Source organism: Triturus cristatus, chromosome 8, assembly GCF_964204655.1.
Source record: "Triturus cristatus chromosome 8, aTriCri1.1, whole genome shotgun sequence".
Taxonomy (NCBI): Eukaryota; Metazoa; Chordata; class Amphibia; order Caudata; family Salamandridae; genus Triturus; species Triturus cristatus.
Window position 1 is genome coordinate 771,823,218 of NC_140591.1, and position 26,198 is coordinate 771,849,415.

Genomic DNA, 26,198 nt, shown 5'->3' on the forward strand with positions numbered 1-26,198 from the left:
ATAAGGCACTACCTTTTGTTATTGCTTCTCATATTATTACCTCTCACAACTCAGCAGGTCCTAGTAACTTCATCACTTTATGGCCAGAGTTTCCTTGGGACCTTGAGCCCCTTGCAAGACGTCTGTAGTTCCTCCACCCCACAGTAGAGTCATCAAAATCCGGAGGAACATAAAGAGCTTGCAGCAAGGACTCCACATCAGCATGTAGATCCTCAAACTCTGTGCTGAGACACCCAGAATCAGTGCAAAAGCACTTCACTTAAAATTATCCAGCACTTCAATCCTGGATTCTGTTTTCAGCGTTTTGTCAAACGTCTCTATTCTTTTACCTCTGTGATGATTGAAGAGTCCTTCTCACTCGATTTATGTTGTGGAGTTCCAGCTTTTACTACCGTTTTTATCTTGGACCATTCCACAATCTTGTTAAAAGCACTTTCACCACTGCTGTGATGTTCTCCGTCTTAGTGCTAATGTCTGAGTACAAGTCTTTCATGGATTGCACCAGTGTCCGTTCTCTCTGGATAAAATCTTCCTCCTGTGTGTCTACTAGTGAAGTGGACACAGGAAGGCCCCTTTTATTCATAGAGTCATGGGATTTCAAGAACCCTTCCACTGAGGAATTCTTCTTCCTATCAGAATTTATGTATAGCATACATCATGATGTCAGTGACTAGACAAAAGCGCAAACTCATGCTCCGTCAGGACAGAGTGAAAGCAGGCCCCCAAATCCACTCAGAGCATGGGCACCCCAGGCTATGACTCGCCAAAAGTGCAGAATCCAATAGGCAGGACCTGCACCCCATATAAAGAGTTTGAGCCCATAAACCCCAGACTACTCCAGTGTGACTGCTCCTACCTGGCTTTTCCACCCATTAGAGGTGGGCAACTCCCCGACCCACAATCGGCGTCTCTTCAGTTAACTCACAGAGCGCTCCATGTGATGACACTGTTCACACCCGTACCATCACTGAAGTGTGTAAGCGGCATCTGCCCAGTCTCTCGTGAGTAAGGGCCAACTCGCCACCCCTAGCTGATTCTACATAGTCATTCTCCAGGTCAGGGAAGGGAAGGTAACTCTGGCAGCAGATTAAGCGCTGAAGGACATATATAAATGTCATTCTGCCAACACGGCCTAAAGCAAATCCCAAGCCGCCTCTGACAATACTGCAGGGCTCGTACATTGCAGAATACCCTAGCCAAGAATCAGAAAACTTGGCTCCTGGCCAGCTCTGACTTCTGTGTAATCTATTTTGTAGGGGTGTTTAATATCTAAGTTTCAGGAAATAGGAATTAGCAAATACTTTCTAGAAACTTTACATCTCATTTAAAGATGTTCTTTTCTTACAGCATAGAGAGCAGATTCCATTATCAAGTAATGTGTATGTGCACAATTCTCATGTATGGAAACATTATGAACCTGTATATTTAATCTAGGGGATGATTCACAAAGCCAGTTTTGCAGGGGGTTTGTCATTCAATCATACTGATAATTTACAACTTGGATACATGTAAGATTTGTTGTTGGCTTTGCCATAGTATTTGTGAGGGGACAACAAGGAAACCCAAAGGAATTAGTCAACACCCACAGTCCCAAATCTGTATGAATTTACGAACCGTTGCACTGCCTTACCCACACCTACCGACACTTATGTTAGAAATCAGACAGATCGCCTCCCTAATTTTTACTGTGAGTGTGGTGTATTGGAAAACATCACATGGTAAAATGTATAATGTGTGGGGAAACATTATTTTTTTTTTAAATAGCAACATTTCATATATTTCCTAACTCTACACATGTGGATATTGTGCATCACTATGAACATTCGTCTAGAATATTTGTATAAAATGTGCCTAAACTTGATCAACTTTTTTAACAGATTTTCTTAAAAACGGTATGTGCACTGTTTAAAAGATTACTAAATTATTTAACATAGAAGTCACTTTGAGGCGCCAACCAGTTTAAATGAATGCTGTTATTGGGGAGGTTGGATGTTTCCTGGCATTACTATTGTTCTCCAGATTTGAAGAGCTTGAAATATTGGAATACATTAAATGTACAGAATATCAGTAGTTTAGAAAGACATGTGTAGTAATTGTGGATGTCAAAAATATCATATCTGCCCATTCTAATCCCATCTAGAAACACAATATTTCATTTAACTTTCATACCTCCAGGAATGCATAATTCCCCAAAGGGAGATATTAGGACTGACCTTGGTGCTCTGAAAAGAGTTTCTTCACTCAGATGCTTTCAACAGGTTTCAGACCTCTTATAAGCAGAATTAGTGTTTACTGTGTTTGAAAGAATATAGAATAAACCTGACTCCAGGGGAATACATTGACTCAAGAGGACCTATGTGCATCTCAAGACAAATTAAAAGAATTAAAGAAATTATGGTGAATTTCCTGTAGTCAAGGTTATTCTTTTGTTAAACGATAACCTTTTGATTGTAATAAAAAGCAGAGAACAGTATCATAAGATTCTTACCTATTCTAGACTTGCATTGAAACTGTCTTGTTTTTTTCACAGGCAAATTTTACCAAAAAGTGTGTTTTTTGGGACTTTAATAGAAACAGTGAGTATCTGAAAAGACACTTATTAATCATTTGACACTTCTCATTGCCACCTTATTATGGAAATGTTGCTTTTTCTGTCTCACTCATGTTCACTTCCTGTCATGTAACAGATGGCACAGGAGGCTGGTCTTCGGAAGGCTGTGCGGTCGCAGGTTCAAAAGGCAACGAGACAGTATGCAAATGCAACCACCTGACAAGCTTTGGAGTTCTGCTGGTAATCTTTATGGAGATGCATAGTGTGCAAATGTATTTTTATTCTCTTTATTGGCCAGTCAATTTAACTGTTTCTCATGAACTCTCTTACTAATGCGTCATTGTGACCTACCTCTTGAACGAAACCTAGGCCAGGGCCACTAGAATTATGCAGCAAGGTAGATTCAAATTATGCATCAGAGTTTACTCAATTATACAGCAAGAGAAGGCAAATTATGCAGGATAGCGCACCACATTTTGTGATAAAATTTCCACATTATTTTGACATTTGTATACATGGTAACAGTATCTGGGCAAATATTTCACCTCATTAGTGCTAGTCTAACACCCAAATACAATACCAAGCATCAGAAAGAGAGGCGGTCAACCTTTTGTTAATGGCATTCCACTGTGCAGCAACACGTGTTGCTATCTTTTTGTAATTTTAGATCCGGTTGAGCTAGAATCAAGTTTTTTTAATAGCATCTGCAGATTGTGCAGCAGATGTTGGATTATTTGCAGTAGCAGCTGGTAGTGAATGGCGGTGGAGGGGCGGGGGAGACAAAATAAAAAATAAAAATGCTCCTTCTCTTTTTGCTGTCCGCCGCCTCTCCTCCGTCCTTGTCCTCTTCCTGCAGTCCTGGCAGCAGGAAGCGCGTGGCTCCCGGGCTCCCTGGAGCCAATCATAACCTTGCAATGCAACATTGTGATTGGTCTGAGCACTGTTGTTCAGCGCTCAGATGGGGACAGAGACACTGTGCATGTTCCTCACCCGGCTGTGTAATTCAGCCTAGTAGGAACATGCAAAGTGATCATAAGCTGTTTGGTCGGCCCAAGAGGGCCGGCCAAACAGTTCATGCGCACTTTGTGAGTGTGCACCCCACTCCTCCCCCTGTGCCTTCACCCACGCCCCACCCCGCTGTAACCCAGTCCGCAGCTGCAAAAAATGAAATGATAATAACAATGTTACTATCATTTTATTTTTGCTGCTCAGCAGTGGGGCAACGCGCTTCCACCCTAGCGGAGGAGCCGCCCCTGATTATTTGCACATTTGTCAAATCCATAATTTTGTGGAAAACGCTGCGGCCGGTAAACCGTGTAATTCCAGTTGTTATCCATAAATGCCAAGAACTGTAACATATAGTTTTAGGGGCCTTGAGGGCGATGCTCAGTTATATTGCAGCTGACTAAATGTACTTTTTGTAATTCTGCAGCAAGAAGGCTGCGGTCTTGATCATCAGAATCCAGATCTGTGCTGTCTTCCATCACCAAATCACGGTTATGACTATGGACAACATTTTAGGTGTGTTTTGTCATCGCAATTTGCGATGCAGGGCACGCTACGAAATTCGTTTTATTTATTTAATTGTTTACTTACCTCAAATTATCCATATTCCGGTTTTTAGTACCCCCCACCCTGCCCCTCCCCCGCCCCGCCTTTCCGCCCCACGGAACACCCTCCACGGGCCGCGGCTGCTTTCTGCTGAGCCTATAGTTTGCAGGTGTATTATTGTGAGGATGACAAGTGAATGGCAGGAAAGTGACAACAGTTCCGGTTTTGTCAATCCCTAAAAATATGCAAACCGTAGGCACGTGCCTATGTGATCTTTTGAGTTTTTTATGAAACGGTCACAAACTGTTTAATCTGAAAGTGCAACGGAGTGTTGCATGAAGCACTGAGATCCATTTAAAATGTGTGGTTTCATCATGTTAGAACTGATAAGGGATGCAGGGCTAGTTAAAAAGCACAAACGGTCCTGCTCTCTGCGGCGACCTGTAACCTTTAGGTCACAGGGTCAGATCCTTACAGCGTATCAATCAGAGATGAGATAATAAAGGGTGTTGCCAATAATAATGACTTTACCTTATAAGCCAGGAAAAAAATGAAATTTGTAGCATCTGCTACATTTATTTTAGTAACTGCTAACGAAAACAAGCACTGGAAAACAAATGATTCGGCTAAAGGGATGAAAGAATATTTTTCACCTCAGGGGGCTGCCACAGAAAAGACAATTCTAATGGGCTATGTGTGCTCCATTATTTGTTCTTTAGGAAATGGCAATGGTGCCTCGCTGAAGAGATGCCTGAATGGAATCTGGGCTTCCTCATGGGGTTAAAATATTCTGTTTCCAAACCAACCACAACCACAGTATTACTTATACAATAACTTTTTAAAATACTACACTGGTTACTGAAGCACAGATAACAGCAACTGCTCCACTCAGGCATACTCACCACTACCTCCGTTGGACAGAGCAGGTCCATTAACCCACTGGGCTATCTAACATGCTAAGACTTATATCATCTCAACCACATACCCACAAGAGAGAGAGAGCGCCTCATTATGATTGACCCAACAAAGGAGCAAGCTGGAAATATTGCTTGTGGTCACATTGAATAAATGTAAATACAAAATTAAAATATCAATTGAAAACTACCTCATTATTTATCTAACCTTTATGGCAGCATCCAGAGGCAGAATCATTTTTCAAAATCATAATCTTGGAACTGACATTCCTTTTTTTTTGTTGCAGTTTTTATATAGCGGAAACTCGACCCGAATGTATTGGAGCGCTTTACATGAGCACCAGCTACATTACACAAGGGAACAGTCATTTTTGTTAGGTACAGAGTAAGGGCCTGATTACGAGTTTGTCGGACAGGGTTACTCCATAACCCCGTCCGCCAAATTACAATTTCATCATATCCTATGGATCTTGTAATACAGCGGAAGGGATATCCATCACGTTTGTGACGGAGTATCCCATCCACCAAACTCATAATCAGGCCCTAGGTGATTTGCCTAGAATCACAGGATGCTGAGCCAACGCCAAGACCTCGAGCCTGGTTCCCTGGTTCCCTAGTTCCAAAGTCAGCAGATCTAGCTGTTATGCTACATCCTCCCTTCTCCACATACTTGTCTGTATGCTCAGGGCCACCACATCCAGTTGAGACAAGGCAGGTAGTTTATAACACCACTCAGAAGGTGCAGGAAAATCTCCTACAGTGCAACCTGGAGTTGCAAATTAAAGCACTTTGTAGGGCAATGCCACGGGCAAGAAGTATTTTTTCTATGGCATCAATAGCCCTTGCAACGTTCCTGTGTATGCTAATTGTGTAGGGTCCTCCGCGCGCCTCCATTTTCCAGATTTAGTCTCACATCTTCTTTTAGTTTGGCTTCGTTCAGAGAATATAAACAGTAGGTCAAAAGAGCCATCTTGCCTACAGACACAGTGCCCGTAAAGAACGTTTGCATAGAGTTCAGAAAAACCACTGATAGCCCATGTTGTGCCATTACTACTCTTCTGCAAACGTGAGTGCCTAAAGTTAATTGGTTCCCACCGAATAGCAAATTCAGGAAATCTGCATTGCTCCTGTCTACAGCATCTCCTATGGGAAATAGTCTGGTATTTGCCTGATTCACATAAGGGTTTTCCTCCTTTCCCAGACTGTGCATTCCATGGGTGAGTCTTCATAGGTTTAACAGCATACTCCAGTGTGATTCAAAGCTGCATTGATATCTGTGTCAGTGCTTTTCCTCCCAAGAAGCCTATTGATCAAGTCCTTGCTCAATCCTTACATTGCTATTTAGCATTAATAATGGCCTGTAGGAGCTCCACTTCTTCGGGTCTCATTTTGGCTTCATTATCATTACTTTAGCGACTTCTTTCATGGAGGGACGTAATTTCCCTGTGAACTGCACGTTCAGACATACTAATATACAATTAGCAACCAAAATCATGGTGAAAGTCTGTTAGATTTGGCTTTCTCAGCAGGTTTACCCCCTGACTTGTTTCTTTTTGACCTCCTGTTTTTGAGCTATTTGTCTTTGGTTTTAGGACTCTGGGCACTTTACCACTGCTATTCTGTGCTAAAGTGCATATGATCTCCATGTAAATTGTCTCATGATTTGTTTTCCATGATTCTGATATGTTGATTTACTATTAAGTCCCTAGTACAGTGCACTGTGTGTGCCCAAGGCCTAGAAATCAAATGCTACTTATTGGTTTGCAGCACTGATTGCGCCACCCACACAAGTAGCCTTTCAAAGGTGTCTCAGGCCTGCCACTGCAGTGTCTGTGCACAGTGTTTACTGCCATGTCAACCTGGCATGTGCACCCACTTGCCAGGCCCAAACCTTCCCTGTCTTACATGAAAGGCATGCTCCAGGCAGGCCCATGGTACCTCCATGGGCAGGGTGCAGTGTATGTTAAAGGTAGGACATGTACTGGTATGTTTCACATGTCCTGATAGTGAACTACTGTGTTTCGTTTTTTACTATTGAAAGGCTATCTGTCCCATAGGTTTACAAGGAAGCTGCCTCGTAACATCTTATAAGTGTAACTTTCCATTGGGACAAGATAGAGAAATGGAGTTTAGACTTTCTGAGCTCAGAATTTAAAAATACATGTTTTAGTGAAGATGATTTTTACATTGTGTGTTTGAAAATGCCACTTTTAGAAAGTGGGCATTTTCTTGCTTAACCATCCTGGGTGCCTTTGCAATTTGTGTATTCACCGTCTGGGTTTAGAGTGACAGGAGGTGGGGATGTGCATTCACACTAGACAGACACAGGGGAAAGGTTGAGTTGTGTCCCGCCTTTCCTGGGTGGCTCACAGCCAGGCTGAATGGACCTTGCTGCATTTAGAGTACTGGGAGGAGTTGTCACATGCACCTGAATGGACTGTGGCTGCCTTCCACAAAGCTGTCTCCCCCTTGTGTAGTGAACCTGGACTGAGCCAGGCAGAACTGGTTTGTGTGTGCCAGAGGAAAGTTTTACCAACTTCAAAGGAAAATGAGGGATAAATATTAGGGCCCTGACCCCAGAACTTTAGATTACTGCTGGACTAACGAACCTGCCAGGAAGAAGATCTGGAAGAGCTGCCAGGAGAAGTACTGCCCCTTTGTTGTTGCTTTGGTGGGTTGTCCTACAGTTGAGGCTTCTTTCTTGGGACTGAATTTTTGTTTCTGCATACTAAGTATCTCCAAGGGCATGATGTAGAACTTGACTCCTGTTGGAAGTCTAAGGGAAATCAAAGACTTCAACAACTTCTGGGTACCGGCTTCTGGAACTGGGAGTTTCAGCTGCCACAGAGGAGAAAGGTAACCTGGTGCCGTCAACGACGCTTCTGCCGGCTCTGTGACCTGAATGCATCGCAGAGGGCACCGTTGCACTTCGCACCGCAACCCTGGTCTTACCGAGGATGCCGTCCGATACCGCCACTGACCCTCTGCTTGCACCGTGGCCTATGGGCACCGCACTTTGCACCGCCTCGCTTCACACCACCGCCCAGGTATCCCTGACTATGCAGTGATGCCATCGCCAATGTCACTGCCTGTACTGCTATGGGACAACACAGAGCACCATCCTGCTTCACACCGTAGCCCTGGTCTCATGACACCGCCGTTCTAAGCTGACATCAACGCCACTGCCTGCACCATGGTTTGGGGGCACAGCTGGTACATTATACGGTGCACCGCCCCGTGTCACACTACAGCCTTGGCCCACCGATGACAGCGTCTTTGACTCCAGTTCATCAACTGACACCGCTGCCTGCACCGCGACCTGTGGGCCAACCACACTGCATTGCCCCATCTCGCCCTGTCGCCTTGAATCTACCAGCAACAGTGCTTCAGCAATGACGACACCGCCACCTGCACGTGACCTGTTAGCACCGCCCCACTTTGCACTGCAGCCCTGGTCTCACCAACACCACTGGATGACTGTCACTGAGCCGCTGCCTGCACCATGACCTGAGGGCACTGCATGTCGCACCGCTCTGTTTCACACCACAGCCCTGATGCCTGCCGATTATGGCGCTCCTGACTTCACTCATGGGTTTTGACCTGCAACGCCTGTGACTTTAAGGGCCTGACGACTTCTGCACTGACTTCTGGAACCGACACCTGCCGATGCCAGTCCTCCAGAGCTTACCATAAGGTCCGACGCCCTGCATCTCCAAAGGTACTGTTTTACGGGTCTCCATGACACCGTGGCTGGCCAGCGACGGTGCAACCGGCTGGAAGTGTTGGATTTGTTTGGTCACGAGACCGTGATAGGCCCAGACAGAGGCTTCAAGGAACTGTAAATAAAGCATATTGTTGCCTTATTCGTATTTTAATCACTGTATGTTGTATTCCACTGTATGATGTATTCTTATCATTTTGGTCTTGTTTTACACAGATAAATATTGGATATTTTTCTAAAACTGACGTGGTGTCCTTTTGTAGTGTTTTCACTGTATTAGTGTTTATGTGCAAATGTTTTACACATTGCCTCTGAGATAAGCCTGACTGCTCATGCCAAGCTACCTAGGGGGTGAGCAGCGGTTATTTTAGACGTGTAGTCCCCTTATCCTGACTAGAGTGGATGGATTCTGTCTGATTTAGGTGCATACCCTAGCCGGCAAAAAAACCTTTTCTAACAAAGTCAGATAAAAATCCACTTGTAAACCATACCACAAGGCATTCTGTTTTTGTGAAGCATTTATTGTTAGGAGAACACTTTCTTTGGGGATACTCCAATAGGACAAGCTGCTCCTCAGCAAGCCATCGTAATTTGATGCCCTCTAACATATCATCCATAGGCACCCCTGTTTCGCTGTACAGCTGCCCGTATAAATGATGCTCAAGTATAAGGCTAGTTCCCTGTTTGATTGCCATGCAACCAGCTGCCTCGTCTTGCTCCCCCTTTCTCTACAACCTATGTTGATATATTCTATTAGTCTATTTGTCTAGTATGTTCCAGCTGGTGCTTAGTTTTTTTCTTGACTGCCATCCTTTCTGTTCTCCTTGCCTTGTTTCAAATTACTGCTTTTTCTAGGTTTCTGAGGTCCCTCCCTAGCCTGCCAAGCCCAATTTCAAGATGCAGTTTATTACTTTAAATCCTGGTTATGCATTTTCCTTTTACTGCTATCTTTAAGGCTTCCTAGCCTGCTGCCGGAATTGAGGAGGTATTACAGCTGGCCGCAGAAAATCTTTCAATGACCCTGCATACATGTCTTCTAAGCACCCCATCTTTTACTGCTTCTGATCTCAGACACCAGGTTGATATACACGCCCAATTGCCATGTTCCATCATTCTAGCTTGCATAAGGGACTGATTCGAAAGCAATCTACTATGGTATTCGATTTAATCATGTCTCTGGCAATCTTACTGTGTACACCCGATTGCAACCCAGCTGACTACACATTTCAAGAGTGGCAGAATAGCAAGAGTATTCTTAGTACTGGTGTGATGCACCTGCCAAATAACTATTAACCCTACATCATGCATTATCAATTTCAGGGTTCCAGCCATACCCAGCTTGACATTAGGTTTAAGGGGGTGGGTATTTGGTTTTCTGTTGAACAAACAATTCATATCATTCACCAGAAGCATAAAAGTATCAAGAAAGGGAATGCTACCTTGAGACACTCGCACCGCAAAAAAGTCTTTATCATCTACCTTCATCATATGCACATTGACTATCTACACTTCCCTCCTGTTTAACAGCCCATGAAGCAGCACATATCTTTCATCCTTGTCTGTCACTTGCCATTGCAACGAAATTGGCACACCTAGAGGCATCTATGTCACTACACACCTGGCATATGATGCACAAACCGAGGAGTAAACACTTCTTCACCATTTCTTATGCAATTTTTCAGGTTCCTGCTGTGAGATGCATTAACTGTTGCAAGGCTATATCCTTTTCATGTCCTTTCAAGCATGAAAGCACCCTGTATTGAGTACTTATTAAACCCCCTTTAGTCCCATTATGGAAACTGTGAAAAATTAACTCCTATGCACTGATTAAGTTAAAGTTTGTTTATTTGGGTTCTAAGTAAATACACCTCAGCCACTCAGCATATGAGCTGCCTCTTTGCTTCACAGTATCAGTCTCCTTTTTTAACTGCCTTCTCTTGAACCTTCAGTCCTCACCTTCTATGGCCCTCTTATTCTACATTCTATTAGATATCAGATATACTATACATCTTCCCCCTTTCTAATAAAAGCATCTTACTGGGAAGGAGGGAACAATGTAGGGAAGATAGGAAAAGGGTTTTAGAGGTAACATTTCTGAGATAAAACCTTTAAACAGAGAATTTTATCTCATTACCTTGTTAACCTTGTTACAGTGAATGACAGTTTGCCTAATATATTTACAGCTAGAAGCAAAATATATGTTCCTACATCACATAATCTTTCAAATATCATGGTAGATTTACTCTTCTGCTGCTGCACCGTGGTCCCTTCCCAACTGGTAACTTGTCATTACTCCCTGAATTTTCCACATCCTCCTTTTCTTTTTGATGTTCATTCTCTTTCTTTTGCACTACCACGATCCTAAACAAATTCCATATGGGATTATCATCCAATTTGACTGCATTTTAAAAAACTTTAATGACTCTTGGTGACAGTATGAGTACCCACAAACATTCGCCTTACAGAATTTCTCCCATCATATCTTTCCTTCATTTGAATTCACATTTGTTGTTGTTTAACCCTCCAATTTTCCTCCTCCTTCTTGGTTCCATCTTTAAAAGGATTGATCCAAGCAGCACACAACAATGTACTGGGCTCCCTCCCTCTGAACAGCTCAAAAGTAACCCATTCCGTGATTGTATGTGGTGTAAAGTTATACATTTCCACCCTTGACTGAAATTTCACTCTTGTTTGGCAATTTGTATGGCTTCTTTGAGTACCCTATTAAATCTTTCTACCACTCCATTTGATTTAGGGTGATAGTGCACATTTTATGTGCTTTATGACTCAACCTGCCAGAATTTCCTCAATCTCTTGTGATTCATTGTCTGTTAACCTGGACTCAGGTATGCCCCCCCTGGAAAAAACATCCTCACAAATCTCACCACGTTTTGTTTCCACTCCCTAGGTGATCCTAGTCTCAGGCCACCTGCAGTACAGGTCAATCAGAACTACAACTTATAATTGTCCTGCCTTTCTGAATATAGGACCCAAAACATCCAATTCTACTTGTTCCCATGGCTTCTCTGGTGGCTCTCATATTGTCATGGGCTGCGTCCTTGTTTTGCACACTTTATCACTATTCTTACAGTCCAGACAATCTCTGATCACTCGTTCCACCTGAGTGTCCAAACTTAGCCACCAGAAGTGTAACCTAATCCTTTCCTATGTTTTGCTAATACCCAAATGCCCCTGATGTACTAATTCCATCACCTCACCACAACAGGCCATTGTACCCTGACAACTCATTTCTCAATTCCCAGTACCTTTGGTATGATGGATTCAATCTTTTGTGTTCTCCCCAACCATCCTTGATGAGTTTGCTAACATCCGATAATTTCTTATCCTTTACACTCTGTTTCTTCCACTCATCTTCACTGACCATACCTTCTATGATTTCATAAACTTTTAATTTGTCCATCATTTCCTGTTGAGTTTCCAAATCCTCTAACATTGTTTCTGTCTCTACCAACCTTTACGGACAGTCAACTACCCTATTTTCAATGCCTGTTATATATTCTACTTTTAAATTGTAGTGTTGAGTCTCTCCACAAGAGTGTCAAGATGGTGGTCGCACTGTAAGAGTGCTCCGGACTTCTCCGTCATTTGCTCGTATCTCCGCCGGTATCGATAACCGAGGTTCCCCTCAAGCTGCAGCACTACAGTGCCTGACCTGAGTGGATGGAAATGGAGTGAACAAAGCGGGCGGCATTTGGCTTGGGCCATGGTAAGGCGGAGTATGGCGGAACCCTGAACAGGACTCTCCTCCCTTTCAAAGGGTCAATACGGCGTGCATGCTGAGGAACCCAGGGACCGGAGGACATGACCGAGTCTCTGGCAGATCTTGAGATGAGTCCCGCTCCATCAGCTACAGAAGCGACTGTACTCTAGGGCCTGGGCCATGGACTCCCCCACCACCACTCCCCTGCTGTGACTGAAGTGCTGCAGAGCTGCTACACCGTAGGCCTGGGACAGCTCAGATCTGCAGGAGCCCATGAGTGAATGACCTGACCCCCCGGCCTGAGGCAATCTCCTGGGTGTGAACGGAGTCGGAGTAGGGCCTTCAGGTGGGCTGCAGTGTCCGGGCCCTGGGGTAAAGATGGGCGGAGCCTGCGCTGCACTTCCCACCTGAGGTGTGGAGTGGAGCTGCCCATCAGCCACGGAGATCGGGTGACGGGAGCCCCATCTGTTACCTGGTCCCCCTTGCCCTCCTGCACTGCTTCTGAGCTTGTAAGCACTGGCCTGTTTGTTTGCCCGCCTGATTAGACCGTGCAGCCGAGGCCATCGCTCCTCTGTTGACTGTGGCCACATTAATCCACTGCCCCAGGCAGTGCAAACTGTCGGCAAAGGGGGCCCAGAGGACTTCCCGCTGTGACGTGCAGCCCAGACGATCTGCTGCCTAAGCCTTAAACACTGTGTGACCGTGGAGCTGTGAATTCCTGGATGACCGGAAGGGTCTTGACGTAGCAAGACCCACCTGTTGTCGGCTGCAGAGGGGGAGAGGGGTGGAGGGCATGACCACCTATGAGCCCCCGGTCCCCTTGAGTGGGATTTGTTGGAGCATTGGGCACTGTGGAGGGCAGATGGGGCCATAGTCTCATACCCCTGCCCACATCTGATCAATGTCTCCATGAGAGGCAGTCAGTAGATGATTCCATTCAGAACATTGCAGGCATTCCTCATCCACCCCTCTGCAAAAGGTGAAGACATTATAGCCAACCGCTTCCTCCCTCATGTACAAACAATACAGTGGCAGACCTCACATAAGGCTATAATTTAGTAACTGCCATACCTGTAACTCCTGAAGTCCAGGACCCTGGAGTGGCCCCTGGGAGAGAGACCGTGGTATTTGGTATACTTTTGCCTTGCCTCTTGAGGCTGTCAGCTTCTACTAGAACCCTATTGAGAGCAACACCCGAACCACAGGTTGGGCAACAGGGCTGTTTCTGTGTGGTCTGTACTCCTGTGACCCTGCTATTGGCAAACTAGGTTATGAGCTCCACGTTGTTCTGAGCGCAGCAGGCAAGCAAGCAGTTTGGAGACAACATCCATCTCCCATGCGCGAGGCGCCCCGGTGACCGACTCAGGTCAACGCGCCTGGTGAGTAACATCTGGGAATCTGCGCTGAACGCCCTCCTTTACACTTTGGCTATCGCCCTGTCTCGCTGGAGCAATGGGCAAGGACAATCTGATGCACATAGGCCAATATGCCACCAGCCATGGCAATGCTAACAGCGCCTCATCGGACAAGGCTCCGCTGCCCGAGGGTGACCTCACTACTATCCCCCAGGCCGTTCACACCTCTCAAACCTCAGTTGAAACCAAAATAGTAGAAGTGCGGGTCGAAAACGGCACTTGTGTGACAAGATCTAAGAAATGCCACAGCGAGGATCACCAAGGCAGAACCTGCATATCCTCAGTGGAGGATGATGTCACCAATCTGAAGATGCAGGTCTCCCGCTTGCTCACGCATACAGCTAAACTCCACTAGAGAGCGTAAGACGCCGAAAACCGCTCACGTTGTAACAATTTGCTATTCATAGGTATCCCAGGGGGAGTAAAACCGACCCAGGCGGCCGCCTTTTTGGAAGATTGGATCAGATCCTAGATTCCCCTAAATTGCCTGTCCCTGTGGTTCGCGATTGAACGAGCGCACCATGCCTTGACACCGAAGCCACCACCTGGTGCCCCTCACAGGCCTATGATTGCCCGCATCTTTAACTTTAGAGACCAAGATGCTTTTCTACAGAAAGCTGTACTCAGCTGGATTTATCCTTCCAAGGAACGAGGGTCCTAGTGTTCCCAGACTATACTAGAGAGGTGCAATCTCAAAGGTGATCCTATGCAGTGGTCAAGCAGAAGCTCCAGACCTTGAACCTGTTGTACCGACTGCTGTTCCTGACTCACCTCAGAGTGGTTTTCAACAATAAAACCCTCTTCCTTGACACCCCTGAGACTGCCTGGACTTGGCTCACCGAATAGAGACTGCTGCGAACCTTGACTGACTCCTCACCTTCCACCCTGCAGTCGAGTGGATTGGCCAGAATGAAAACGGCCCCCAAGCCATGAAGGCACCGTACTCACTATCAAAGTGGACGCAACACCAGAAGAGGGGTCTCACTGTTGCTGACCTCGACAGCGGAAAAACAAACTGAATCTCCAGCACAGGCCCTTTCACCACAAAGCCAGCTGGCTGCTGCCCCATCTCTACCGGATGCCTAAGTGAATGACTATGACTTTTCGAGGAGTCGTACGTTTGGCTGATACAGTGGTTCTGTTTACTGCTATTGACGAGATGTCTCTGTCACTGTCTGCGGACCGATCTAGAGCCCTGATATATCAGACTTGATCCTACATGATGGTGAGGTCCATCACTCTATTGCTGAGTTCAGACTGAGTTCTAGTTCATTTTTCACTTATGGGGCAACAGATGCTTCAGGGATCGAAGTATCGGGAGAGGGGTTGTTTGGTGAGGCAGTTGGGGAATATGTTTAGTTGATGTTTAACCTTTGCTTACGCCAGAAGATATGACCCTTCTACTCACTCACCTTACACCGCATTGGTGATGCAACACTGCTTTTCGTACATAACACAGTGCTACCAACTCACACCCCACCTATGCTTTATGGCTCCAAAATACCATGACCTAGAGCCTTTCCAGGTGCTCTCCTGGAGCGTCAATGGGCTATTATGTTGTGTGAAACACACTGCAGTCCTAAAATATTCTCACCAGTTTCTCCCAGCTGTCTTGATGATACAGGAGACACACATGATGGGGAACAACTATCCCTTTCTAGTAAGACAGGGATACAATAGAGTCTTCCACGCAGGCTTCTCGCATTACTCCCGTGCAGTGGTACTACTGCTGCGCTGCTCCTTTTTCCCTGACGGTTACAAAGACAGTGGGTGACCCCCAGGGATACTTCCTAGCTTTAATGGGGACTATAGGAGGAGGTGTAATTAACCTTATTTCTGCCTATGCGCCCCCAGAAGCCCTGGACATATTCTTTCATTATCTCTCTGATGTTCTAACTAAGCTTCCAGAGGGCCTGATTGTACTTTGAGGCAACTTCAATGCTGTAATGGCTCCTCACCATGATATCACTGGGGTCTCCACGGCAAGCCGCCATTTGGGTGCTCTACGTCTTTCAGGCTGGACCACCACGCTTGGAGTGTGAGATGTCTGGAGAATATGGAACCCTCGGTAAAGCCTGTATATCCTCACATTAACAGCACATCATAGACAATCCCGCATAGACTACATATTTATTCCGGCCCCGGACTGCCAAACTGTCACTCATATTTAAATGATCTCTCGGGCATCTCGGAGCATGCCCACCTGCTATTTCCCCTGGGTACCCCTACAGGGGCACTGCGACCCTTGTAGCGCTTAAACGCCTAGTTTCTTTAGGATAAGGACTATAAACAGGTGCTTGAAACAGAAATCAAGGCCTACTTTCAACTTAATGATGGCACGGTTCAGTCACCAGGTACTCTGTGGGCAGCAAGTAAGGCCACCACTGGAGGCTATGCCAAAGGGTACAATAAAAAGAAACAACAGACCTAGGACCAGCATCTCTCCTAATTGGAGGCTCAGGCCTCAGCTCAGAAGGAGGACTCACCAACCACAACAGTGAGGGAAGGGTTTACCGACCACTTGACCTTGTGCGTGAGGAAATTTGCCACATTTCACATGTGGTGCGGTTATTTATCCGTAAATTAGGGGTACGACCAGTAAATAGTCTAAGAAGAATAAGGATCACTGGTTTTGTATACATTTGCTTTTTTTTCTATCACATTGGTTCACACTATTATTATAATAACTGCTAACAAGTTATTATAATTAGCAGTAGCAGTTGGAGGTCCTGACAAAAGCCACAACACCTTTACAGGGTCAATAGGCTGAAACATGTAGACCTTCCCTTTTGTTGTCACCAACTAGCAGGTATAAGTTACCCCTGCCAGTGTTCTGTTTTTAACACTGGCCCCAGGACGTACCAATAAAGGTAAATTTAGTACCTGGTAGCTAGTTTTAGATTCACTTCCCACACAATTATTTTTCTTTGTGCTGCGCCCTTTACCCAACTGAGTTTAGTACTTCACATTGCAGGATTTAGTATATCCTAAAATTAGGAATAAAACATCCCTGAGCTCTTCCCACTTAGAGAGGGGGTTGTAGCCTGTGGCGGGACTAGGTTTTCCCACCACGAGGAGAATCCCAATGATGAAGCATGCCACCTATGGTGGATGAGTGATTTCGTCCTAATGAAAGGACTCCCCCAGGGGTGTAAGAGACTACATCTGGACGTGTTTACTCTTCCTTTGCTTATTTGCTCAGACCTGAAGGTTTCATAGTGTATTTTGTCACTGGATTGGGGAGCCAACCCTTGCTGGTCTTAAAATATTTTCTCCTCGAACCCTCCATTCCCATTGTTGTGTTACAATACCACCATAGACCAACACGTCAGCTTGATAAATCTTTACACCTTCCAGCTCTTCCAACACACTCTTCATTGCCTTTGAAAAGCAGAGGCTGCAGAAATCCATCCAAATGGCAACCTGGTAAACTTAAACATACCAAATAAAATGGTGTGGGATAGGCCGTCAAATCTTCGGATTACTCTGCCAGTTTTGTCTGGTGGTATGCCACCCAACGATCTAAGGTGGAGAATATTTTTGCTCCATTGAGTTGTGAAAGTATATCTGTAATGTTGGGCAAAGGAAATTTGTGTACCAAAACCTCTCTATTCAACCCCCTCAGGTCCACACAAAACTTAATATCATTTGATGCTTTTTTTTGCAAACACTACTCTGATACTCCTACTGCCTCAATTATCCCTGCCTTTCTTAATCTAGCCAGCTCATCCTTCATGGGACTCCCCTCACCTTGCTTGTAACAGGTTTGGCACCTTTTTTCAAAATAATTTATTGTGTATACTGTGTGAGATAACCTAACCGATCACAAGATATTTCTGGAAACTCTTTCTCCCACCTGTTTTTTGATTGATGCTTGTCATTGTTCAGTTCTACCTCCACTGTGCTTAGCTCCTCTGAAACCTTTCCACCTCCAATCTGTGAGATCTGGTTTCTTCTTTCCTTTAGCAAAATTGAAGGTGAACTATTGGGATCTAACATTACTTCTAAATCCATTTGTTGCAGCCAACTCATTTTTCTGTCTCCTCTTCAGGACACATATATTTTTCCCACTGTGATCCTTCCTTTGTATTCTAGTTCTTCCACAAAATACCCTACCCTGTGTTGGCCCCTCCACGCTAATGGCCGAATGTCTGGTTTTTATAGCTTGGCCCTTCCCAAAAACTTCTCATTGTAGAATCTTTAGGGATCTACATGATCTTTGCCCTGGAGTCAAACATTTTCACTCCATGACCATTCACATATACTATGTTCTCTGGGCCATGTCCTTTACTTTTCTCACTCACTTGCAGAACAATTTCTCCTACCTGCAACTTATCATACTCATATTCTTCTAGATTTTCCTTGTCAATGCCCACCTCCATCACTTTTGTGCTCTTGTTTTTTTACCTACATACCTTTGCATAGCGGCCTTTGACTCCACGTGACTTGCACACAACCCCCAAAGCAGGACACTTTCTATCATTGGCCATGGGACCAACTACCCCACACCTGAAGCATTTTGCCATGATTTTTTTCTTCAGAGTGCTCTCATTTTTGGATTTTACAACAGTGTGTCCCTGTTCTCTTGGTGTGTGGACAGCTTCCTTGTGGTTATCTTTCTTAATTATGTCCACACATTCTAGCAAATGCTTTCTTTTTTTTTGCACAGAGTATTACCTCATCTAACTTGGGCTCATCCCTTTGCCATATTTCATATCTTACCCTCTCTATGCTATACCCCAGCAAAAATTGGTCACTGATTCGATCTTTCTCACTACCCTAAAATTTGCATGTGGACGCCAAGTTTCCGAAGTGTAAAATGTAGTTCTCCACTGACTTCTGTGCCTGTTGTATTCTTCTTCCAAAGTGATAACTCTCTAATAGTCATCCTGACCTTAGGCAAATAATGCTTGTAAAGTTTTTTGATGCACTCTTCAAACTTATTCAGTTCTTCTCCTTCCTCTTCACCCAGCTCCGGAAGATGTTCAAACACCTCTTATCCCTCTGGACCCCAAAAATGTAGTAGTAAAGAAGTTTTTATTTCTACACTTAGAGTTGCACCAAACACCTTTGCATAGTGTGAAAACACCTTCTTCCTCTTCGCCCATTGTAAATTTGGTAACCCTGGTGACATAAAAAAACACAGAGGAGGAGACACATCCAATGTAGAATAGAGTGCTATTATTATAGCTTATGGCATTTGTCAACTCAAGTGTGCATGTCACTGATTGGCAGATACCTGCAGTCAGCACGCAAACACCAATAGACGTGACGTCACGTGACCACACGTCACCACCGCTGTCTCTGTAGTACGGAGGATCCCCAGGAACACAAGCAATGCAGTGAATGGAGCAATCAAACAGCCGCGCAATGTTAACAGATAAGTGCCTCTGTACGTGCTACCCTGCACAACGTATATCTGCTCGGGATTATGATTAAACAGATAATACTCTGTAAAGACACATTGCACAATAGAATTTTTGTGGACGCACGTCGGCGCATCATGATGCTTTCACTCCTGTTGCGCCGGCTTCTCTTCTTTTGCAGCACTCTCTCGTGCCCACCCGCTTGCTCCCTTTTAATCATGCAAACCCCCTGACAAAGGGCAAAGTGTTGGCCTCTCAAAACAGTCAGACATCAGCAATTACAGGCACACCTAGTTCAGATAAGTTCTGACCCTTGCTGACACATACCTGCGTTTTCTGCGAGCATCACACCCACCTCTGTCTTTTTTTAAATTACAGCCGTGCACTCTCATTCCATAAATTACAGACCTGCAAAGTTATGGTGCTGTTGCTTCACTTTTTTCTGTCTCTCATGAAGCAGGTGTCCTTTGTTTTCTGTACGCCGCTGCACTTTCTAGAGATGCCGCTTTGTTTTTGGATCACTTGTATTCAAACGCCCAAGGAGATGGGCCATGATAGTGTTGAGGTGTTTACTCCTCCGCAGCTCGTCGCCATTGTAAAAAAGTAACTCCAATGCACTGATGCAGTTTGTTAATTAGGTTCTAAGAAATACCGCTCAGCATATGTGCTGCCTCTTTGATTCCCTCCTTCTTCAACCACCTTCCCTGCAACCTGCAGTACTCACATTCTATGGCCCTCACATTCTACATTCTATTCTATTCTATTAGATATTCTAGCTACTACAGAAACTTAATAGGATATTGTTATGTTTGTGCAGTCAACCTTTACTTGTAGTTAGTATTTCCCAATCATATTGCCCTGCAGCCTTGTGTCTCTTTGTCTCATGGTTCCTTGTATCTACCTTTCACCTCAGGAATACCTGTACTTGGTGGCCTATGACTGTGCATCTACAACTCGAGTATCTCTTTTCTCCCCTATCAAACAATCATCTGAACAACTTAAACACAACGTACTGCCCATCTTTTGTCAATATTATTCAACCTCCCTACTAACCCAAGAACAGTGTCAAAATGTGTTTCCCCAGGTGCTGTTCTCTTGCAGTGTATGAGCAGGTGCCTTTACAGCCCGGCCGACCCTACACAATACAGCATATCCTGATCAGCTAGTGTCCATGGTGTGTATTCCAGAGATAGCTCCTCTATTAAGATATCACATTATCCAATCCTCAAGTGAAAGCCTTGCTGAACAGATCTTCCACCATCTCTTGGTATCCCACAAACTTCAAATTATTCCACCTTGACCTGTCATTTGCATCATTTACTTTGCCCTCCAGGGTACGGCAAGGCTGTCTCCATTATCACAATCTATGATGCACCATCCTAAGGTTCCTGGCTTTGTAGTGCCCCCTCTGCATAAGCTGAATTGTCCTTGCCAGCCGGTGCCTTATATTGGTGTGTTTTGCTACTCGGAGGTGGCTTGCTTGTCTTGTTTGTCCCCATTACTTTGCTGATAGCTAGCATCCATTTTACAAACTGCTACATTACTGTTTTGCATCACTGGTGCCACCGACTGTTTACTGGACTCCCCCAGTATCGCTCATGCCAAACACAGTAGTGCTCTTCCACTTAGAGGACCAGCTGCCTACATTGTCTTTAGGTTACTGCTCATGAGATTCCTTTTTCAATTCTACTACCCACTACATCCTCACCAAGAAGGTACCCTCAGGAATGTTGATCTGGACCCTTCGCTCTGTGACTGGCCAATATGTTTCTGTGTCATTGACCGAGTGCCTCTGTTTAGCTACCAGTCGACTAAGTCCAGAATGACCTCACCCCCATTGTGCAAGGGGGCTGTCCCCAACCACCCTTCTTTAAATTGCTGTGCCACTAAAAACCAATTGTACTAATTGTGGTCCCCTACTTCATTCAAGGCACAGCCATGACAGTTATCTGTTGCTCTATGCAAGGAGACCCACTCCTGTCAGTGTAATACACAACATGCTCCAATCCAAGAGCAATGGTGCTGTAGACTCACTTGCTCCTACTAGCCTAGCATAGTTGTGTGTGTTAGCTGTGTATCAAATTGCAGCAGCTTCCTCCACGTATCTGCTTTGCTACAACATGATTTAAGTTTCATTGCTTGTATTTTTACAGACCTGTACTTACTTGCATTAACGTTTTGAATATGGAAGAAGGCAAGGTGTTTTAAGGATTCTACAGAGAGGGTATAGAGACTTGTTTTACAGAAAAAATTCAATAATCTTGCTAAGCAAAGTTCCATCCATGCTATGTTATTGGCCACTCCACCATTGTGTGGCTCCAGGGAAAGATAAGAGCTAAGAGCATATCCGAGTATCAAATATCCAAGGTGAGCCAGTAGGAGAAAACCAAAAGGAATACTCTCACATGTTTTGTATGTTTGGATCAAGAGATTCTCTGATGTCTTTGGTTAGCTGTTGTGAACTTTGTTTGTGGGGAATCACCACACATTCTTAACCTTACTCTCCTGGGTTGAGGGCATATGTTGTTAAATTTAGCTTTGCTGCAGTCTTTCTCCTTCTGTATTATGTTTTGGTCTGTCATGATCTTACTTCAATTGCTTCTGATATCTTTACCAGCATTTCAAGACCTGTGTGCTCTGTCATAGTTAAATGACTTGGTTTAACCCTCTGATTGGCTCATTTGGATGTTTCAGTTGGTACATTTCTGTACCACAGTCCTCTTACAAAAAAGGTATTGCCCAGGCTAACATGTTCTAAAAATCGACTTGAGGCCCTCTATATCACATAACGGGCCTGATTTAGAACTTGGTGGACGGGTTACTCCGTCACAACTGTGACAGATATCCCGTACGCTGAAATATAAACCCTATAGGATAAAATGGGATTTATGTTTCGGCGGATAGGATATCTGTCACCATTGTGACGGAGTAACCTGTCCGCCAAGATCTAAATCAAGCCCATAGTCAGCTCTGACTTTGTATTACTACAAACACATATTAATCCAAAGCTAAATGGGAACTGTCTGTGGTGAGTTTTATCATGTATTTGACCATTCTTAATACTTTTTAGGGCATTTTGATACACTCACCAATAAGGCTCTCCCTTTATTACGAATGGTTAAGTTAATTGGTTTGCAGACCTTCCTCTTAGCTGAAACTGACATTTTCAAACCCCATAGTGAGGTAACTGACACTTAAAGAGACTCCATTTATTAGGTTTGAATTACTTGAAACTAAAATGTCAATCCATGATATGAAACAAGAGTGTAGCGATCAAGAATAACATCCTGGCAGAGCAGTTGTAGCAGCTTACTATTTTCCTTAGAAGGACAACACAAATACTTTTAATTATTGTATCAAGGAAAGAGGCTATGACCACTTTTTGGATCATTATCTGGAAAATATTAAATCTAAGTTGATTAACCACCTATTCAATGGTCTCATGAAATATAAAAAGCCCTGCAAGCTAGGTGAGGCACAGCAGAATTCATGTGTATGCCTACTAATTTGAGTTTCGGAGTTTCGTAAAATTGCATGAAGGAAAATGTCATAGCTTTTAATAAAACCTTTGTGCTACTATTACCCTTGCATGACATGAAAGTGTAAATTGGGGCGACAATGTATGTTTAAAACTGTATCTAAAATGCTTATAGCTCTATCATATTTAGCTAATTATTGTTTTTTTTTTTAATTTTATAGGACTTTTCTAGAAATTCAACATATTCTCCTTTGCAAGTCTTGATTCTGACATTCATCACCTACATAGGCTGTGGCCTTTCAGCAATTTTCCTTGCCATCACTCTTGTGACATATATAGCATTTGAGTAAGTATCTCTGCAATTGCACTTACTTAGCTGTTATGTCAATGGCTGCTGCATGTACCATAAACGAGAGGTTATGACGTGGGTGTGAAAAACTAGATTGTTAACCAAGGAGAAACCAGTGGATAAACTCCCACAAATTCAAGAAACCTACTACCAAAGAAAAAAATTGCAGGTTGAAATTATTGATCCTTAACTTACTCTTTGAAGATACAGCTAAAAGGGAAAGTCTTCCTTTAGAGAAAATGTGTGTAAAGTATTTAAGCATCATCAAAAGAGCATTACAATTAATAAATTAGAGTCATTCAATTCCCAAACCAATTTAGTAAAAATCAGAAAAATTTACAGATTAAAACAATACAAAAATGGCATAATGCAGAATGCACTATTTTGTCCTTTCAGACTGTGCATTTAATAACAACATGGATGCAGTAGCAGTGCACTAACTAAAATTAATTACCCCTTCCATAAACCCTACAAAATAGTCTAAAAAGTTTCTATTATAGGTAAAACATAGCTTTTGTATGAAAAAAAGTTTGGTCTTATTGGTAGGAGTGGTTGATATTTCTAACTAATGACTGTTAAAAGTTATGATCTGCAGGAATCCCCCCCCCCCCCCACAAAGCTGCAGCGGTAGGAATTCAAACCCCCTGGCGCTTGGACTGCACCAATGTACCAATAAGAATCAGAAATCGAGTTGAACTGTAACCTTGAACAACCCACTGAGCAGTACTGCACAAGAAATGTTTACTGGTAAAAGTAGTCCCACAAGATGATTTCAGAGACAACTAGATCCCCAAACCTTCTTTCGTAAATTAATCGTACACGAAAAACAGCACGAAAAACAGGAGAGATACTTTAAAATATTTGTTTTAAAATTCCATGCTCATGAATAAAATATGAAAGGCAACCACACAGAATGCAAAAAGGAATGCCACAAGGCATGTTATGGTCAATAAAAACAGCAAGAACATTTCTAACAAGGTTAACAATTTCCTAACACTCGAACGCTATTTTTAAGTGTTATGCAAAATTTTATCTGAAGCAGTAAGTACCATGCCTGTTGCTCTAGTTTCTGAGATGGATCCGACGACATACCGTTTTCATTTTTTTTCAAATTGCAATCTATTTCATGGTGCACCCCCAGATGTTTTCCTGGATTGTTTTGCTGGCTTCAGAATTACGTGTACTTTAACCCTGCTAATCAGTGGTAAAGTGTCTGTGCATGGTTGGATTTGCATATTCATAATTTTTATATTTAACTTACCTATAAGTCCCTAATATTTTGTACAAAATGTACCTACGGCCGAGCAAGTTAAATGTCAAATCCTGCTTGGCAGGTCTGCTGAGTTTACTTATAATACTTATAATACTTTGGGGTGCACTTGAAAGGCAAAGAACAGGACAGCAAAACAATTCTTGTATATCTACTCTCTAGATGCTGAAGAACCTGCTTTGTCCCACCAGACGTCTGTCTCAGGGGACTAGGGCTGCACTTGAAAGGAAGGGAAACATTATGCCAGAACAATTTTTGTGTATCCACTGTCTGGTTACTGGAAAATCCTATTTTTGTTCTACCAGACTTCAGTCTCTGGGTCTATTTGAGTACAGCCTGTGTGCTCTATCGTAGCTACCAGGAGGTTGACCTTATGTTAATTTAGTGACTTTGAGGGTTCATCCTGACAAGGATTACGATTGTTCTTTGATATGGGTAGTCACTCACCCAATTTAATTTTGTATATTGGTGGCTTCGGTGGGATCCGGGACTTGTGTATTACAGTACCACTTAGTTATGTACATCAAAACCCCAAATTCCCTTTTTAATTTCCCCTCAAAATGTACTTTTTATTTTTAAATTGACTTCTGATTTTTAATTGGCCCTTTTTGGAAAATGTAATTGCTTCCCTCCAATGTTGCACCTGTGAGTTTTGAAAGAAAGGTAGTGAATCAGAGCATCATCCAGAGCCTCAGAAGGACAGCCAGCAGTCCCAAAAGATGCAACCCTCGCTTGTTGGCCCACCCCATGTATTTCCAGTGTAGTGCCAGGGAGTAGAGTGTCCCTGTTAGTTTAGGGAACAGTGCAGAGATTATCCTAGTGTCCCCAAATGATAAACAGATGGTACCCAAAGCTCACATGTCAGATAACATTAAAAGGTAAAGGCAGTGGCATGCAATCAATGGGCAGAGGGTGGAGGGTCTGAGAGTGCCAGGAGCCAGTGGGGCTGGTGTTCAGTGTCATCTGGTGTCTTCAAAACAGGTGGTCTGCGATGTTGTCCTCTAGATTCGGATAGGTGACAACATAAGCTACTATCATATCGCTTTGGTTCCCTGGGAGTGAGGTGGGGTCTTTGGTTCCTTGAGAATAGCTGTGAGTCCAGCAATGCATGTAAATTGTCTGCTAGGGAATGACCTGGAGCATACCAACTGAAAGGAGGTGGAGCTCAGGTCACTTCTTGAGATGTTGAGATTGCCTGAGTGGGTCCTTATGACTGTAAGGCCTCCCGGGCACAAATATCTTCCCCTGTAGGTACCGGGCCTCCCCCTCGGGGTCAGCTACTGCCGGACCATGGGAACTTCTGGGGCTGGTTTCCCACACCTTCTGACCCTTCTCTTCTGGAAGGCACTTGGGGCTGTTTCAGACTCCAGCTTCGTCTGACTCCCCTCACAGGCTTGTGATATTTCTTCCCAGTAAACCTTGGTGAGTTGGTCAGATAGCAAGGCGCAAAAGGGCTATCCCAAGCAAAGTTCTGCTTGGCCCAGAGGGCCTGCAGCGAGAAGCCAAGGCCCAGAAAAGTATTGATACCGCTTGTGATCATGTCACATGCTGGGATAATGGTCTCCTGCATTGTGAGTCTATGGTCTTGAGCGTGGGTCAACTAAATTGTTGATTGTTCCCCAGTGCTATAAGACCAATTTACTAGAGCTGGTGCATGATATTCCATTGGCAGAACATATAGGGCAGGCCAAATCATTTGTCCGCCTGGTTACCCAATTTGCATGGAACAGGTTTATTTTGGTCTTGGTGGACTATGCCAGCTGGTACCCTGAAGAAATAACCCTGAGACTAGTGTTGATTGCCTAAAGGAAGGTACCACAGAAGGGGGCAGGCTTTAGCTCCTTTGAATGTACATTTTCGGC

The 26,198-nt window shown here is 44.0% G+C and overlaps 1 protein-coding gene across 3 annotated transcripts in view; it reads left to right on the forward strand.

Annotated features, from left to right (window-relative positions):
- Positions 1-26,198, forward strand: part of ADGRG2 (adhesion G protein-coupled receptor G2) — a 900,557-nt gene that overhangs the window by 741,121 nt on the left and 133,238 nt on the right. For all 3 annotated transcript variants that reach the window (XM_085622206.1, XM_085622207.1, XM_085622208.1), the window contains 3 exons: positions 2,531-2,576; positions 2,688-2,791; positions 22,939-23,063. In XM_085622206.1, coding sequence (XP_085478332.1) covers positions 2,531-2,576; positions 2,688-2,791; positions 22,939-23,063 — 275 coding nt within the window. The remainder of the gene's footprint in view (positions 1-2,530; positions 2,577-2,687; positions 2,792-22,938; positions 23,064-26,198) is intronic.